Below are 17,078 nucleotides of genomic sequence, written 5' to 3'. Positions count from 1 at the left end.
TTTATTTAAACAAATGACAATTTAAGCCTCTCTTTACTGTTGGCAGGGATCAGATTGGTCAAAAATAGGGACACCTGGGACATTTCTTGTATAAAACTGGGACAAATCAGTGGTTTTGGATAAATCTGCTGGGACAGGGGAAACAGGGCTCAAAACTGGGACTGTCCCGGGTAAATAGGGGCATCTGGTCACCCTAAGTGCAGCTCTTGTGTTTACAATAGTAGCATGCTAACATTGCTGAGTGGCACTGGCGATTCTTTGCTTGTGTGTGTATTGTGACTTATCGTTATTGATGAAAGGCAAATGAATAGAACTGGTTCAGAGCTTTTAAAAGATGTATAGCATGTCCGTACTGGTCAAAGAGTGACCGTGATAAAAGATAACACTCACTGTTATGGTGAAAGTACAGTGATTTTGGTAGACATTTAAAACAGCCTCTCAAATAAGTATTCCAAGATGAAAAAGTAGGTTATTCTATAAAAATCCTATGAAATGAATTAGACTTACCAGTATAATAATGTCTGGTATCGGAATTGATTAGTTTCCAAAATAAAGTACTAATACTTGTTTTGGAAAAAGTGGTATCAGTGCTTCACAATTCCTAACCTTTTTGTGTTTGTGTGTTTCTGTGTTATGTTTCAGAGCTCATTTTGGACAGAGTCGAAGCTTCAACTCTCTGAGCCATAAAAACCTCATCATGAACATGGAGCCTCTGGTCCCGGCTCTGCCCTCCCCGAGCGAGTACGAGGAGGCCGCTCCAGACACCAGTGAGTACAGACACACGAGAATAAAGTTTGTAGAGCGATATACTGCTGATGAAAATATCCAATCCAGTCCAACTTTATGTGTATAACACATTTGACCTAACCTGATTCATCAACTCGTTTCATTTCGTGGAAACCGTCTGACCTCACTGCATTAGGATTCTTTCACTCGACGGTAGGCGGGTACTTTTTTTTTTCATTTAACCAATCGCTGCTGTTTGGTCGTGACGTATGTAATGCGCCAAATCCCGTAGGAAGAAGGGCAATAACGGGGACCCAGACAGGCGCTTGAGTTTGACGTCATGGCTTCACAGCTCTTTGCTGATTGGTCGGTGTGCGGTCTACAATTTCCGGGGTTCTTGCAAAAAGTCTGATTCCTGACCTAGTCGCTGGGGAGAAATGAAATTGAGTGGAGGCACTAGGTGGCACCAGCCTGGCTACATTTTACCAACACAAGGTCTCCAAAGTGCTGCACAGAGTAGGTACAATATACACATAATACCAAAAAAAACATTTAAAAAATTTAAATTAGCAAATAAAATCAATAATCAAATATAGATAACAAACGATAATAATGAAACTAATTTACAATGTTAAAAAAAAATACATTAACTGCAATAAATGAACAGCCGAATGAAAAATCTCCGTAGTTAGTTTGTTTTTATAATAAGTTAATACTTTATTCAACCTACAATGGCTCAAACCTTATTTTAGTACAGATAAATGATAAAAAAAAAAAAGTTCCCCTGTATTACACAGAAAACATATTAAGATTCAGAAAACTTTTATTTACAGCATTCTCAGAGCAGTTTTCAAATTAAACTCCATACAACAATATATTAAAATGCAAATAAAAAAACATTAGAGTAGAGTAATTTAATAGAAGAAGGCATGAAAAAATTAGAGATGTGATATAGTAATTATCGTAACAGGCATAAAATATACAGAATATACTTTAACTATAGTAATACTCTTTTAACAGTACTCTTTGTTACTTGTTTTGTACTTTTTGTTATTTCTCCCATCATGAATGTCCCAAGTCCCAAGTGTTTTAGTCACAAAATAGACTAAAACTGACAAAGCTGAAAAATAAACGCACGTATTTTGTACTCGAGTAATTATAAAAGTAACTGTACTCTTACTCTAGCACAGTTTTTGGTTCATGTCTCTGGTCTAAACTGGGCTCCCTGGTGGCTGCACATTTGGCAGAGTGACAAACATTTAATTGAGCAGCTGATGCCCCGCCCCCCATCAGCCCGTTTCCCCGGAGACACCAATCAGAGCGGGTCTAAAAATACCCGCCGTGGTGCGCCCTGAGGCTCGTGGAGGTTTAGGCTGTGGCACACGGGACAGGCCGCCCCTCCTCCTCTGACTCTAGTTATCGACAATCAACGTCAATTAACGGTTTGGATTCTAACGTTGAGTTTGTTTGTCGATGGGACCAGATGCAGATGGACGAGTTTGTGACTTTTTAAAATGTTCCCATATATTTGACCAAAAGGTGTATATTTTTTCTAACGGCTCTTGAGGTTAAACTTAAACTTATTTCTGTAGGAACAGGATGCTCTGAATGTATAAGTTAAGTGAAAAATAACTTTGGCCCACTGCGAAATGTTTAAAATGAACTAGTTCTGTTTTTAGACTTACAAACTTTATTGATCCACAAGGGAAATTATTTGTAAAAAAAAAATATAAATGGTAATAATAAATTCTAAATAAGTAGAAAAAAAGATAAGCAAGAGACATAATTATATAAGGGTGAGCGGTTGTACGGTTGTAGGGAGTATTAACTGTTACATAAGCGTGAGTTGTTGTGCAGTTGTAGGGAGTATTATATTACATAATGATGAGTTGTTGTGCAGTTGTAGGGAGTATTATCCATTACATAAGGGTGAGTTATTGTACAGTTGTAGGGAGTATTATCTGTTACATAAGGGGAAGTTGTACAATTGTAGGGAGTATTATCTGTTATATAAGGGTGAGTTGTTGTGCAGTTGTAGGGAGTATTATATTACATAAGGGTGAGTTGTACAGTTGTAGGGAGTATTATCTATTACATAAGGGTGAGTTGTTGTGCAGTTGTAGGGAGTATTATTTTTTGCATAAGGGTGAGTTGTTGAGCAGTTGTAGGGAGTATTATATTACATAAGGGTGAGTTGTACAGTTGTAGGGAGTATTATCTATTACATAAGGGTGAGTTGTTGTGCAGTTGTAGGGAGTATTATTTTTTGCATAAGGGTGAGTTGTACAGTTGTAGGGAGTATTATCCATTACATAAGCGTGAGTTGTTGTGCAGTTGTAGGGAGTATTATTATTGTCACATAAGGGTGAGTTGTTGTACAGTTGTAGGAGTATTATTTTTGCATAAGGGTGAGTTGTACAGTTGTAGGGAGTATTATCCATTACATAAGCGTGAGTTGTTGTGCAGTTGTAGGGAGTATTATCTGTCACATAAGGGTGAGTTGTTGTACAGTTGTAGGGAGTATTATATTACATAAGGGTGAGTTGTTGCACAGTTGTAGGGAGTATTATCTGTCACATGAGGGCGAGTTGTTCTGTTGTACGAGTTGTAGTTGTAGGAGTATTATCTGTCACATAAGGGCGAGTTGTTGCACAGTTGTAGGGAGTATTATCTGTCACATGAGGGCGAGTTGTTCTGTTGTAGGGAGTATTATCTGTCACATAAGGCGAGGTTCGAGTATCTGTCACATAAGGGCGAGTTGTTGCTCTGTTGTAGGGAGTATTATCTGTCACATAAGGGCGAGTTGTTGCTCTGTTGTAGGGAGTATTATCTGTCACATAAGGGCGAGTTGTTGCTCTGTTGTAGGGAGTATTATCTGTCACATAAGAGTGAATTGTTGTACATTTGTAAGTAAGTTTTCACTTATAATAAAGCACAATTATTTTACAGTTGTTTAAACATGGAACGTAACATTAAAATTATAATTATTTATATCCATAATATTTTCAGCAATTTTATTTTTATAACTATCATATTGTAATTTTTTTAACCATGACAATTGTGACATAAAACTTCAGTATATAGTATAACTTCAGTATAAGTGTGTTCGATTGCATAAACAAGTTTCCTTCCACTGAATAAGCAACAAAATTTTAGTGCGGTCGCGAAGAAAGGTTCCATTTTATAACCCAAGAAAACAGGATTGTGAACAAACGTAACATTACACATTTAAAACTTCCACTTTTTTTTTTACGTTTTATTTTAGCCTTTGTAGTTTTGCATTTTCCCATTTCCTTCTCATCACTTGAACACAGCTCAGAGGAATGTATCTGTGAGCGCGGCTGTGTGTGGCTGCTTTCTGCTCCACTGAACCTTCAAATGGACCATAGATTTAATATGGACTTTATGTTGTGTAGCACGACTGTGAAATTTCTCAATCTATAAGCAGAAAAAAGCAGATTTAATTTAACAGTTCTGACTCACACGTGATGCTGTTTTCAGTGTCCTCTGCCCTCTTAATGAATTCATCATTGTTGTACATGTTTTGGAGGCGTGGTCATGACCTGAGGCGAGAGGACTGGATGTGTTTTAACGCTGTTTAATATCGTTTCCATCAAGAGTCAATGGACCAGTGAAAAACATGGAAATCAATTTTGTAGCGTGTTTTATTTTCAGTGTTGAAGGTAATTACGCCAAAATGAAGATCTTAATGAAGATTTTCAAATGCTGGAACTTAAAATAAAAATAAAATGCACAAAGAGAATAGACAAGAGCTTTGCATAGAATAAGGTTCAAACAGGGCTGGTTAATTCATTGTAATTTCATTGATTCCTGTTTTCAATCATTAAAATTGAGAAAAATTGCAAAATAGTGAACTTGAGGATTATTATGAAACAGGTTTACTGTTGATTTATTTTTACTTGCGAAAGAGGATTATGGTAGCTTGATTCATCAGCCGGTTTCACTTTGTGGAAACCGTTTGACCTCGCAGTGTTAGGATTTGTTCGCTCGATGGTAACCGGGTACTTTGTTAATTTAACCAATCGCTGCTTTTTGGTCGTGACGTATGTAATGCTCCGTTAACAGGGATAACTGGTATATTAAGCTTTTCCGAAATCCCGTAGGAAGAAGGGCAATAACGTCTTTCCCTTTGATAAAATTCACCAAACATTCTCTTTGTTCCGGCTTTAAATCCTCGATCTCGGGAATCGTTGACAACACAGAATGTGTGGCTCTTGGCTGATTGGCTGGTGTGCGGTCTACAACTTCCAGGGTTCTTGCAAATCGTCTAGTGTATTTTGATTCCTGACCTAGTCGCCAGAGAGAAATGAAATTGAGCAGAGGCACTAGGTGGCATTAGCCTGGCTAGGGTTATGGTGTAAAATGTAATAAATTTGAGCTATTAAAATTAGATTAATTATCTATGTAATTGAAGGCAGCGTATGTCTTAAATAATAATATATGATAAGAATGAAAATGTAAAGTGCTTCCCTTGTTGGAAAGATGAACAGTTCCTGCTCTGACTTTGATTAAAATTCAATTAATCGTCCAGTGTATGCACAAAAATCAATCAAGATTTTATTTCTTGCCCATATTGTCCATCTCTAAAATAAAGTGTACACATTTAGTACAAATATTTAATAGCATGTTTAAATGGGCTGGGAATCTTCTCCCCTCATTTTGAGAAAAAAATAAAAAATAATAATAATTTAGTAGAAGTCTACAATATTTGTAAGTCCTCTGTCATATTGTTTCCATCTTTTTCAAAATCAAGCACCAAGGCAAAGTTGAGTTTAAATATCTTGGGCATATCACCACTGTGGACATCCTTTGGTTCTTGTACAAAGGATGTAAAGTTGTTATTGTTAAAATCATATTGTGCACTGTTGTACACAGTCCAACTCTGGATTAATTATACAAATGCCAGTTTGCAAACACTGCAGGTGGTCTACAATGACACTTTGCAGGTGCTTTTGAGGAGGCCACGATGGACGAGTGCAACAGAGATGTTTGTTACTGCACGAGTGTAGGAGAATATTAATGTACAGTTTTATCTGCAGACTGAACAAATCGAACAACGAAATAATAATGTCACTTACAAATATGAGATTCAGTGCAATAAAATATCAGTCCAGTATGTGGAGACATTGGTATGGTTGACTTTTAAAAATATAAATGTTTGTTGTTTTGTGTTCACTGTCCTTGTCTGTTTTAAAAGTGAACCATGAGTCTGGAATAAAGATGATGATGATTTATTATTTGTAAAAGACGAAGACATGGCATATTAATATCCCCTAAATGGCTGAATATCGACACACATAAAGGGAAGAAATTAGGGTAAAGTATTGGAATTGCCATTTTCAAGTTTGCGATTTAGGTTTAAATAATAGGATTCTGTTGAAAGTTGACATTTTAAACATATCCAAAAGAATAGACAAAAAGACAAAATAATACAAGAATCACATTTTAGAATATGTTTGTGCAGATCGTTTTTTAAGCAGAATTAGATATTGAGTTGTTTGTGGAGGAAAATATGGTACATCAAAAATTGCAGCCTTTGTTATTTACTAATTGCATTCAGATTTCGATTAAATTGCGATTAATCTTGCAGCCGTCAAAGAAATTGTGCAGCAATGTCCTGTAGATACATAATACATAAAGCTTTTAGGTGGTAGAAATCGCCCGTGTTGTTTTATTGTGACAAACTGCTGAGTTTACACTTAAAAATGCTCAAAGTGTGTCATGAATTAATAATCAGTCAACCTCAGAGAAAAGCCCATTAGTTCTGTTTCTCCCTCCAAGTATTTCTGAGAGCTAAAGGCTGCAAATCACATTTTCGCAGTCTAGTCAACCATTATTTTTTAATTGCACACTGACATTTTTACACATTTAAAACTGGTTAAAGATGTACCATGTAATTTTTATGGTGGACGGTCTGTCACCTGCATGGACATGATATTGTCTGGCCTAGAATGTTCCAGAGTGTGGCATTAAACATAGTTATCTTTTACTCATCCAATCACAGATGTCGTACTGCCTCAAAAATACAGTGAAAAACTAAATATGCATGCATTCTTACTGTGAGCGGGGTCTCCTCTCCACAGAGCTGACGTGTGACTTAGCCCTAAGTCCACAGACGCCTGCTTGTCTCCATGGAGATATGTTTTTAATGCCATACTGCGGAACATTCTAGACAAAACAGCAACTTAAGCCGGGCATATATTGTGCTATTTTTGACCCTTTCTGAGTAGATTTTTCACTCGTGCGACTGTTTTTACACAAGAGCTTTTCATGAAATAAGGTTCAAATGGGGCTCGTTAATTCAGTGAATTTATTTCATGATTCCTGTTTTCAATCATTAAAACTTATAAAAATTGCAAAATTGTGAAATGAAACCGTTTGACCTCGCAGCATTAGGATTCGTTCGCTCGACAGTAGACAGGTACTTTTTTATTTAACCAATCGCTGCTATTTGGTCGTGACGTATGTAATGTGCCAAATCCCGTAGGAAGAAGGACAATAACGTCTTTCCCCTTGATAAAATTCACCAAACATTCTCTTTGTTCCGGCTTTAAATCCTCGATATCGAGAATCGTTGCCAACACAGAATGTCTGTCTTCGTCTACATCCATCTCGACTTTGTTTACTGTTGTGCTGTTCCACAAAATGGACCCAGACAGATGCTTGAGTTTGACGTCATGGCTTCACAGCTCTTCACTGATTGGCCGGTGTGCGGTCTACAACTCCCGGGGTTCTTGCAAACCGTGTAGTGTATTCCGATTCCTGATCTAGTAGCTGGAGAGAAATAAAATTGAGCGAAGGCACTAGGTGGCATCAGCCTGACTATGGGGGGTGAGCCTTGGTGGATAAAAGAGGGACTCTCTCCTCTCTCCCTCAGTCAGTCTGGACCAGAACTTGTACACAGAGACTAACAACCTATAGAGTTTATGGATCATGAAGCATATTTCTGCTGTCGTGTGTGTACATATTGTAAATACCTTTTTGTTTCACTGTCTTCTGTGTAGCACTCTTCAACCTTTTTAGGAACGTTCTTATCAATTAAATCATCAAAAACATACTTCTGACTGCGGCATCGTCATTACCCAGAAATAGAACCCCGTCACACGTCATCGGAATCCGGAGTTGTGTTTGTTTGACTAGCCCTTTATTATTAGTCTGTCTACATCTCCAAAGCTCAAAATGCTCTGTTCCACCTTGTGATGTCACGAAGCCGGAGTTTTCAAATGAACAGCTACGTTTAGTTGAGTAGAGTTGAGCGATTCCAGGACTGAAATCACCAAAACGACTCTAGTGAAGGTGAATGAAACAAAAAGAAACACAGTGGAGCACTTCCTGTATTACCACATGACATCACAAGGTGGAGCAGAGCGTTTCTATTTAAGAGTACCTCAACCTAAATATGCCGGATTTGTGTTAAACATGTGTGAATGAAACAAAACACAACTCCATGTTTGTTTTTTTTTTTTTTTTAAGATAAGGAAACTACATTATAACATAGATCAGAAAAAAGCGTAATTTGAACCTTTTAAAACAAATCTCAAATCTCTTCTCAGTTTTAACGCTTGTCAGAAATGAAACATCTGCTGCCTTTGCCTTTTGCTAATTGCCATTAGTTAAATAAATATTTCAACTGCGACCTCGTCCATTCTTTGATTAAAATTCATGGTAAGTGCCGCTGTAACGCCCTTCTAATATCATAGAACATAATGCTGATATAGGATCCAGCAGTGAAGCATACTTAAGTGAGCCCATCCATCACCGCTCCCTGGCTCCCCCTATGGGCCAGAGCTCCGTGAAATCTGACATGTGAGTGCAGTTTTCCACACAGTATTTGAGCAAAGGGGGTTTAAGTATGTCCCCAGTGTTTGTCTCAGTGTGTGATCATTATCCACACACTGCACTGCAAATAATGAAGATCTAGTCTGGGTTAAAATGACTTCAATTCACAATATTCATCTTTATTTGAGCAGTTTTGACTAGATTATATATGTATAGATGTATATATGCTTATGTGATGTAGAATAATGTCAATAATGTTTTTAGTTAGTTTGTTTTTTAAGTATATATACATTATGTCACCTATTTCGTTTGAATAATTTGTAAACAATAATAATACATGCATTAGTTGATTGGAATAAATCAGCTAATACATTAGGGTTTTGGTGAAATCATATATAAAATGGCTTCCAATATTGATTTGATAAACAAGACAAACACAACACCTTGTTATAATGTTGTTTCCTCATCAAAAACAGACCTGGAATTGTGTTTCGTTTTTGTTTTTTTCACGTTTGAGTGATTCTTTTTTATTAGTCTGTTTGCATCTCCAAAGCTCAAAATGCTCTGTTCCACCTTGTGATGTCATGAAACTGTATTTTTCACGTTAGAGAATGGAAATTCCAGGGACGAAAATATCAAAATGATTCTAGCAAAGTTGGAGCGGTGAAGTGTTTTCAGAACTCAGCCTAAATCTGCAGGGTTTGTGATTTAAACTTTAACTATGAATGAAACAAAACACAACTCCAGGTCTGTTTATGACGATGAAACATTATAACAAGGGCTGTGCAAAAATATTGAAATATCAATATATCATATCATTTAATTTGATGATACAGTATCGATATCGTGGGCTGCTGTATCGAGTATTTTTTGGTGTATTTTACGAAATTATTTTGTTACAGTGCTACAGTTTTGTTGCTTGTTTAGAGGAAGGAAACTCGTTGGTGGTCGGTGATTAAAATGTTTGTGTTTCATATTTACTTGGCACAAGAAGTGGTTTAACAAAGACGCTGCTGTTTGTTTACATGTAATAACGCTTTTAGCAGAGATAAAAAGTCCAGCGGCAGAAATATCTATTAAATAGTGAGGCTGATGTGTGTCCTTTTATGATACACGCTCCTCCGTGAGTTTGTGGATATAAAAACAGAGGAGCAGTGATGACAGCCGGAGGTGAGAAGCAGCTAAACTTCTGTCTGTCCTTACTGAAGGTGAATGCGGGTTTGTCGTGTATTTTGGAGCAGATTTTATTCACTTTCCTTTCATGAGTAACATCAGCGCACCTGACAGGGCTCGTATAGTAAAGTCGTGTGTGTGCGTGTACATGAACAACTGTGCCGTGCTTTAGTCCACCTCCTCCAATCAGGTCAAAGTCCCATCCTTGCTGCGCCTGAGCACAGTTTGATTGCGCTCACACTGGACAAATGTACCGCGCTGTAGGTGCGATCCATGCTAGTGTGCATGCACCCTTAGTATCACAGCCTTGATTTAGCCTTTATGTTTTATTGAACCGTATTTATAATTTGAAATATATTGTATTGAACCAAAAGTGCACTGTATCGAGATATGTATCTTTTCCTGTGGACCTGGGTTCATTAAATCATTTAGTGAAGCCAGTTGTTACAAACGTAGGTGTCAAAATGGACCAAGATCTAAAACTTGATCAGTAAATTAGTGCTGTTGTAAAAGACAACAGATAAGACAACTGGCCAAAATTAAGCCTATTTTGTCAACGCAACACTTCGAAACTCTTAGACTACGTTCACACTGCAGCCTGAAGTGACCCAAATCAGATTTTTTTGGCCCCTATGCTCCTGTATCTGATCTTTTAATGACAGTCTGAACGACACAGATCAGATTTTTTCAAATGCGACCCAGGACACTCGGATATGTGCTCCTAAAACCGATACATATCCGATCTTTTGACATGCGACTTCAGTCTGAACGGCCAAAGCGCATTCATCCAACCTACACATCATCACACGGTGGACTTGGCTATGCCAAAGAGGTTGACTACTTTACGGTAACAAGCCCCTGCTGCAAGCCAACACAGCCCAACGCCGACGTGTTTGCTCACGAAAATAGGCCGCTAAGAGTGGCACAAGTAGGCGCTCACAAATGTACACAAACGTTCTTCGCATCATACGAAAATGATTGTTAATGAACTCCATGTCACTGAAGCGAAGCACATCACTATCCCACCACTTTTGGCTACATCTCCACATCCACACGTTCCTTTCAATGGACGTCGCTGCCGCTGTCCCACAAAACACCACGGCCAAAAACCTCATCCTTCTCCTTCTCAATCTCCTCCTTAAAACAAGTAAGTTGTTCATGTTCTGGCTCCGGTACGAGAGGAACTTTAAAATCTCCAGGTGCTCAATGCTCGTATCCATGTTTGGACAACTTCCGTAAACACAGAGCACGCTCGCTGCGGTTGACGTCATCGTGTCTCCAGTGCACATGCGGGACACTTTTGGGCTGTTTAAAGTTCACACTGGAGATCACACACAAGTTGCATTTAATTGGAAATGTGAACAACCTTGCAAAAACATCAGATTTCACAAAAAAAATCCGAATTGAGCATTAATCCCTGCAGTCTGAACATAGCCATACATGCATTTGTGAAGACTAGACTGGATTGTTGTAATGCACTTTATGTTGGTGTCGGCCAAAATGCACTTTGCCGGTTGCAACGGGTCCAAAACTCAGCAGCTCGACTTTTAACTGGAACCCGAAAACACGAGAGCATCTCACCGATTTTAGCTTCTCTCCATTGGCTCCCAGTGTCTTTTAGAGTCAATTTAAAAATTCTTTTATTTACTTTTAAGCTTAGCGCCCTCATACTTCACTGACTTGATCCACCCTCACGTCCCCTCTCGCGCTCTCAGGTCTGTAGATCAGCTCCAGCTCGCCCTCCCAAAAACTAAACATAAGCTTCATGGGGGCCGTGCGTTTTCTGTTGCTGTGGAACCAGTTGCCATTAGAGATTAGACAGGCCGAGTCTGTACCTATTTTTAAATCACTCCTAAAAACGCACTGGCTTTTAATAAGTGACATGTATGTTTCTTGTTGAGTATCTTACAGTTTTCTTTGTTTTTTAGTAGCTGTATTGTGTTTGTACCATATATTTTCTTCTACTGCGATTGTTGTCTGCCCTGTGTTTGTGTACAGCACTTTGGTCTATATAAATAAAGTTGGTATGGTATCGTATCGGCAACTTCTTAATGATACCCAGACCTAATTATAACAGATCAGAAAATTGTGCCACTGTCAAATTGCATCCTCTAAAATCTGCACACCAAACCACAAACTTTTCCTGATAGAGGTTTGGCTGTGGACCTCCTCTTTAAAAAAAAAACCAAGCTGATCATTGACCATTACCCATGACTGAATCTCACGGAAATACCCGCCCTACTTTGAGCCGACACATATGCTTTAAATGGAAATAGCTTACATGATGTATTTAAATAAGCCTTTCTCAGTGTACTCAGCGCTGGACTCTGGGGGTTTCACGTGTCCCTATAGTGATTCTTTAGCGTGTTATCATTATTCACTGTCACCTCTCTGCGTGATTATGCCTGACACCAAACCCCGACCTCTTATTGGATAGAGTCATAAATCATGTTACTAAAGAGAAGGAGCTGGTAAGGATGAGGTTACTCTGACGGGAAATAGACAGGAACGTGTGAAAATGGAATAAGGCCAGTTTAAATGAGACGAGCGCGGTTTTCTGATCGGTGTTATAACGTTGTTTCCTTATAACAAACGCAAACAGACCTGGAGTTGTGTTTTGTTACATACCTCGATACACAGGCCACAAAACGATGCATTTCTCAATAGATAGGCCACAATACGATACATACCTCGATACATAGGCCACAATACGATACATACCTCGATACATAGGCCACAATACGATACATACCTCGATACATAGGCCACAATACGATACATACCTCGATCAATCAATCAGTCAAACTTTATTTACAGAGTGCTTTTCATCCAAAAAAATGCAACACAAAGCACTAAAAAACAAACAAACAAATACAACACAAGTGCTAAAAATGCACCATAAAGCGATACATCAGCCACGATACGATACATATCTCGATATATAGGCCACGATACAATACATACGTCGATACGTAGGCCACAGTACGATACATATCTCGATACATAGGCCACAATATGATACATATCTCAATACGTAGGCCATGATACGATACATACCTGGATACATAGGCCACGATATGATACATATCTTGATACGTAGGCCATGATACGATACATACCTCGATACATAGGCCACGATACATGATACATACCTTGATACATAGGCCACAATACGATACATACTTCGATACATAGGCCACGATACATACCTCGATACATAGGCCACGATACATATCTCGATATAGTGAGCTTACAACTTGATACGACATATTTCTAATTGATTCGATATGGTTCAAATTCATATGAAAAACAAACATTTTAATCATCAAAACAGGGAAAATGTCAAATGTGTCACATAAACAAGTTTCCTTCCTGTTTCCTGTAACAGAATAATTTAGTAAAATAAACCAAAAAATACTCTTGGCGATGTATCGATACAGCAGCCCATGTTATCAATACTATGTCATCACACTAAACCATACGATACCATATCGATATTTTGATATTTTACACACCCCCAGTCATAATACAGGAAGCGCTCCACTGTGTTTTTAAACTCCGTACACCTTCACTAATATAATATGGATAGTTTCAGACCTGAAATTGCCAATCTCTACTGAACAAAAGGTAAAGGTTAACTTGAAAACTACCGCTTGATGATGTCACAAGGTGGAACAGAGCATTTTGAGATTTGGAGGGGACTAATAATAAATAAAAGTGTTACTCAAACGTGTGAATGAAACTACTGTTATTAATGTTGTTAATATAATGTAACGATACTGACATTTCAAACTCAATTTCGATACTAAGGACTAGACCCCCCCCATTCAAAAAACATATAACATTGTTTTACATTGTTAATCGCTATGGTAACAGTCCTATGTTTGTGTTTTTTTCATAATCCTGTAACACATGCATATGTATTCTAATATTTTAGTTGTTTTTGATAAAAAAAATAAAAATAAACTTTTTTTAATCTGAATCTGAGAATGGAAATGCCAGGGATGAAAATATCGAAATAATTCTAGCGAAGGTGGAGCATTTCCTGTATTTTGACAGAACTTATTTTCTTGAGTTACACCCCAAACATTTTTGTTATTTTTGATGGATTATAAAAATATCCACTTACTATTACTGGTCTAAAAATATATTCAGATACGGACACGTTTTATTGGCTTGTTCTGGTTGTTTCTATCGATGGGGAACAGTGTATTATCTTCTATGGGAGAATACTCCGGCCTTGAGAATCCATATTGAGTTATGGCTTCAGTCTTCATCCATCCACAGGACACGACCTTTTGTCTTATACATCTTATATTACATCTCCCCTGTCCTCCCTCTGCACGCCCACTCTCACTCCTCTCTCACTCCTCTCTCTCTCTCTCCTGTTATTCTCTCCATCCCTTTTATGGCCCGCTCTCTTTCATTCTTTAAGCTCTGTCCTTCCTCCCTCATCTACCTCTCTCACTCCTCCCTTACCTCCTCACTTACACTTCCTTGCTTACTGTCACTTCCTTCCTTCCTATCTCATTCCTTCCTTTATCTCTCCTCTTCTCCCTCTGTCCTCGCCCTTCCTCTCCTCTCTCCTCCCTCTCTCCTTACGCTCCCTCACCTCTCCTTTACTCCTCTCTACCTCTTGCTTTCACCTTTCCTTTCCTCCTGTCTCCTCACTCTCTTCTCTCTTTGCCTCTGTTCTTCTTTAAACTCTCTTTCCTCCTCCTCCTCTCTCTGTCCTCTCTTCTCTTTTCCCCCCTCTGACCTCCCCCTCTTTCTTCTCCCTCTCTCCTCTCACCCTCCTTCCTCTAGCTCTCCTACTTCCTCTGTCCTTGTCCTTCCTCTCCTGTCTCTCCCTCTTTCCTTTTTCGCGCTCTCTCCTCATGCACTCCTTTACTCCTTCCCTTTACCTTTTCCATCTTTCCTCCTGTCTCCTCACTCTCTCCTCCTCTCTTTGCCTCTCTGTTCATCTTTAAACTCTCTCTCTCCCCTCCTTCCTCTGTCCTCTCTTCTCTTTTCCTCCTCTTCTTTACCCTCTGACCTCCCCCTCTCTCTCCTCCCTCTCTCCTCTCACCCTCCTTCCTCTATCTCTCCTCCTCTCTCTGTCCTCGTCCTTCCTCTCCTATCTCTCCCTCTCTCCTTCTTCGTGCTCTCTCCTTCCTCTCTCCTCACACGCTCCGTTACTCCTTCTCTTTACCTCTTCCATCTTTCCTCACTTTCTCCTAACCCTCTCTGTTCTTTAAACTCTCTCTCTCTCCTCTTCCTCCTCTTCCCTCTGTCCTCTCTTCTCTTTTCCTCCTTTTTTCCACTCTCTCCCACACTTCATCTCCTCACTACTTCCTCTTCTTCTTTACCCTTTATCCTCCCCCTCTCCTCTCACTCTCTTTCCTCTATCTCTTCTCCTCTCTTCTTCTTCGCTCTCTCTCCCTCCTCATCGCTCCGTTACTCCCTCTCTTTACCTCTTCCATCTTTCCTCACTCTCTCCTAACCCTCTCTGTTCTTTAAACTCTCTCTCTCTCTCTCCTCTTCCTCCTTCTCCCTCTGTCCTCTCTCCTCTTTTCCTCCTGTCCCTCCTTCCTAATATACTCGTCTCCTGACAGGTTTCCACTCTCTTATCGCCCTTCATCTCCACGCCACTTCCTCTTTCCTTCATCTCTCTTCCCTCCCTCACTCCCTCCCTCTATCTAACCTTCTCTCCTCCACTTTCTTTTCTCTTTCCTCACTTCCGTTCCCCCTCTCCCTCCTCATGTACGTGTATCCTGACCACTCTCTCGTTGGCCTTCCTCTCCCTGGCACAGCGTCTTTCCTTTCTCCTCCTCTCCTTCCCTCTCCCTCTCTCCCTCTTTTCCACCCTTTCTCATCTGTCTTTCTTAGCAGAGTCTCAGCTCCTGTCCCTTCAGTCAGATCAATGTGTGGCCTCCCAGGGTCACGCAGATGGATTCAGTTACAGACAGAGCTCAGACTGGAGCAGATACACACACACAGTACACACAGTACACACACAGTACACACACAGTACCCACTCTCACAGTACACTCTCGCACCATAGAACTATAATAAAATCTGAAGATGAATCCAAGATGGCGTCGTGTTGTTTTCAGTGGTCTGTGCTCAATGGTGCATGGGCCCATTTTCTCTTCCCACTTTACTTCCTCAACACCTGTGTGACATCTGTAATGTGCACGGCGTGGAGCGTTTGGACCAATCAGAGCGAGAGCTGAAGCACGGGCTCAGAGCGGGGCGAGTTTAACTTTTACAAAGCTAAATTTTAGGCACTTTGAGGATTTAAAAATTTTAAAAATGTTTATGTTGTGAAAATAGAAAAGAATCCTGCAAAATCCGACCTTTGTAAAAGTTGTGGATGTCATATCAGCCGAACACGGGCAGTTTGAATTCCCAAAAATGTCTTGTGTTTCTATGAAAGAATTCCGTCTGGGCCCAAACTCCTGGGAGCTGCAGTACCTGGAGTGGCCACTAGTTTGTCTTGAGCTGAAACAGAGGGGGAGGGGCTTGTTCAGTTTTTATTATAGATCCATGTCTCACACACACAGTGCACGATCACACACAATGTCATCTGCTTTAGAGGAATGACAAAAACTATTACATTAATATAACATTATTTGGCAAAAATGTTTTATCAATACAGTACATCCTTTCACATTTATCATGTTTATTATAAATGATGAAAGTACAGAAAGATATTTATATAATTATTACCAGTATTTTATGTATTATTGTACTTTTACTACTGCACTGAAGAGAGAAGTAGTTCAAATTAGGCTCAGAACAATAGCTTTACAATTGAATGCTTGAAATTATAAGATGACGAGTATGGCAAAGATGTATGGACTCGCTATGCAACTTTTAAGACAAAAAAATTTACTTAAATAAAAGGATGTTTAATTGCACTGAAATACATGGCCTGGAGATGTCATGTTTCTGTGGAAATTGTGTTCCTTTGGCGATAATATTCCACAGTATGGCATAAAATGTATCTATCTCCATGGGAAATGTTCCGAAGTATGGAATGATGGATGGAATCATTCAGGTCACAAAGCGCTTCCAGAAAATTACACAGTTACACACTGACAAGTACTTCCTACTAATGACATCACAAGGTGTATTCAGGTATTAAGAAGTCTGACAGTGGAGGTGGACTAAACAGGATTATGCAAAATGAAACAAAAACAACTCCAGGCATGTTTTTGACAAAGACACATTATAAGACAGGTCAAAAGGCAGACTCGGCTCCAGACTCCAGTGGATGCCTGAAGGACTTTAGGATACAGTGTCCTGAGATGAGTAAGGGCTAAATCCAGAGCCCTAATCTCCACATTAGAAACAGGAAACTCCGGCAGCTCAAAGGAACTGACCTTGTGATGTTC

At 39.2% G+C, this 17,078-nt stretch overlaps 1 protein-coding gene across 2 annotated transcripts in view; it reads left to right on the top strand.

Moving 5' to 3' along the window:
• Positions 1-17,078, top strand: part of frmd3 (FERM domain containing 3) — a 161,348-nt gene that overhangs the window by 122,439 nt on the left and 21,831 nt on the right. For both annotated transcript variants that reach the window (XM_055161663.1, XM_055161664.1), the window contains exon 13: positions 643-771. In XM_055161663.1, the coding sequence (XP_055017638.1) occupies positions 643-771 (129 nt within the window). The remainder of the gene's footprint in view (positions 1-642; positions 772-17,078) is intronic.

Source organism: Boleophthalmus pectinirostris, unplaced genomic scaffold, assembly GCF_026225935.1.
Source record: "Boleophthalmus pectinirostris isolate CB_2022bp ecotype Guang Dong unplaced genomic scaffold, ASM2622593v1 HiC_scaffold_4, whole genome shotgun sequence".
Lineage (NCBI taxonomy): Eukaryota > Metazoa > Chordata > Actinopteri > Gobiiformes > Gobiidae > Boleophthalmus > Boleophthalmus pectinirostris.
This window is presented reverse-complemented; position numbering and strand designations above follow the sequence as displayed.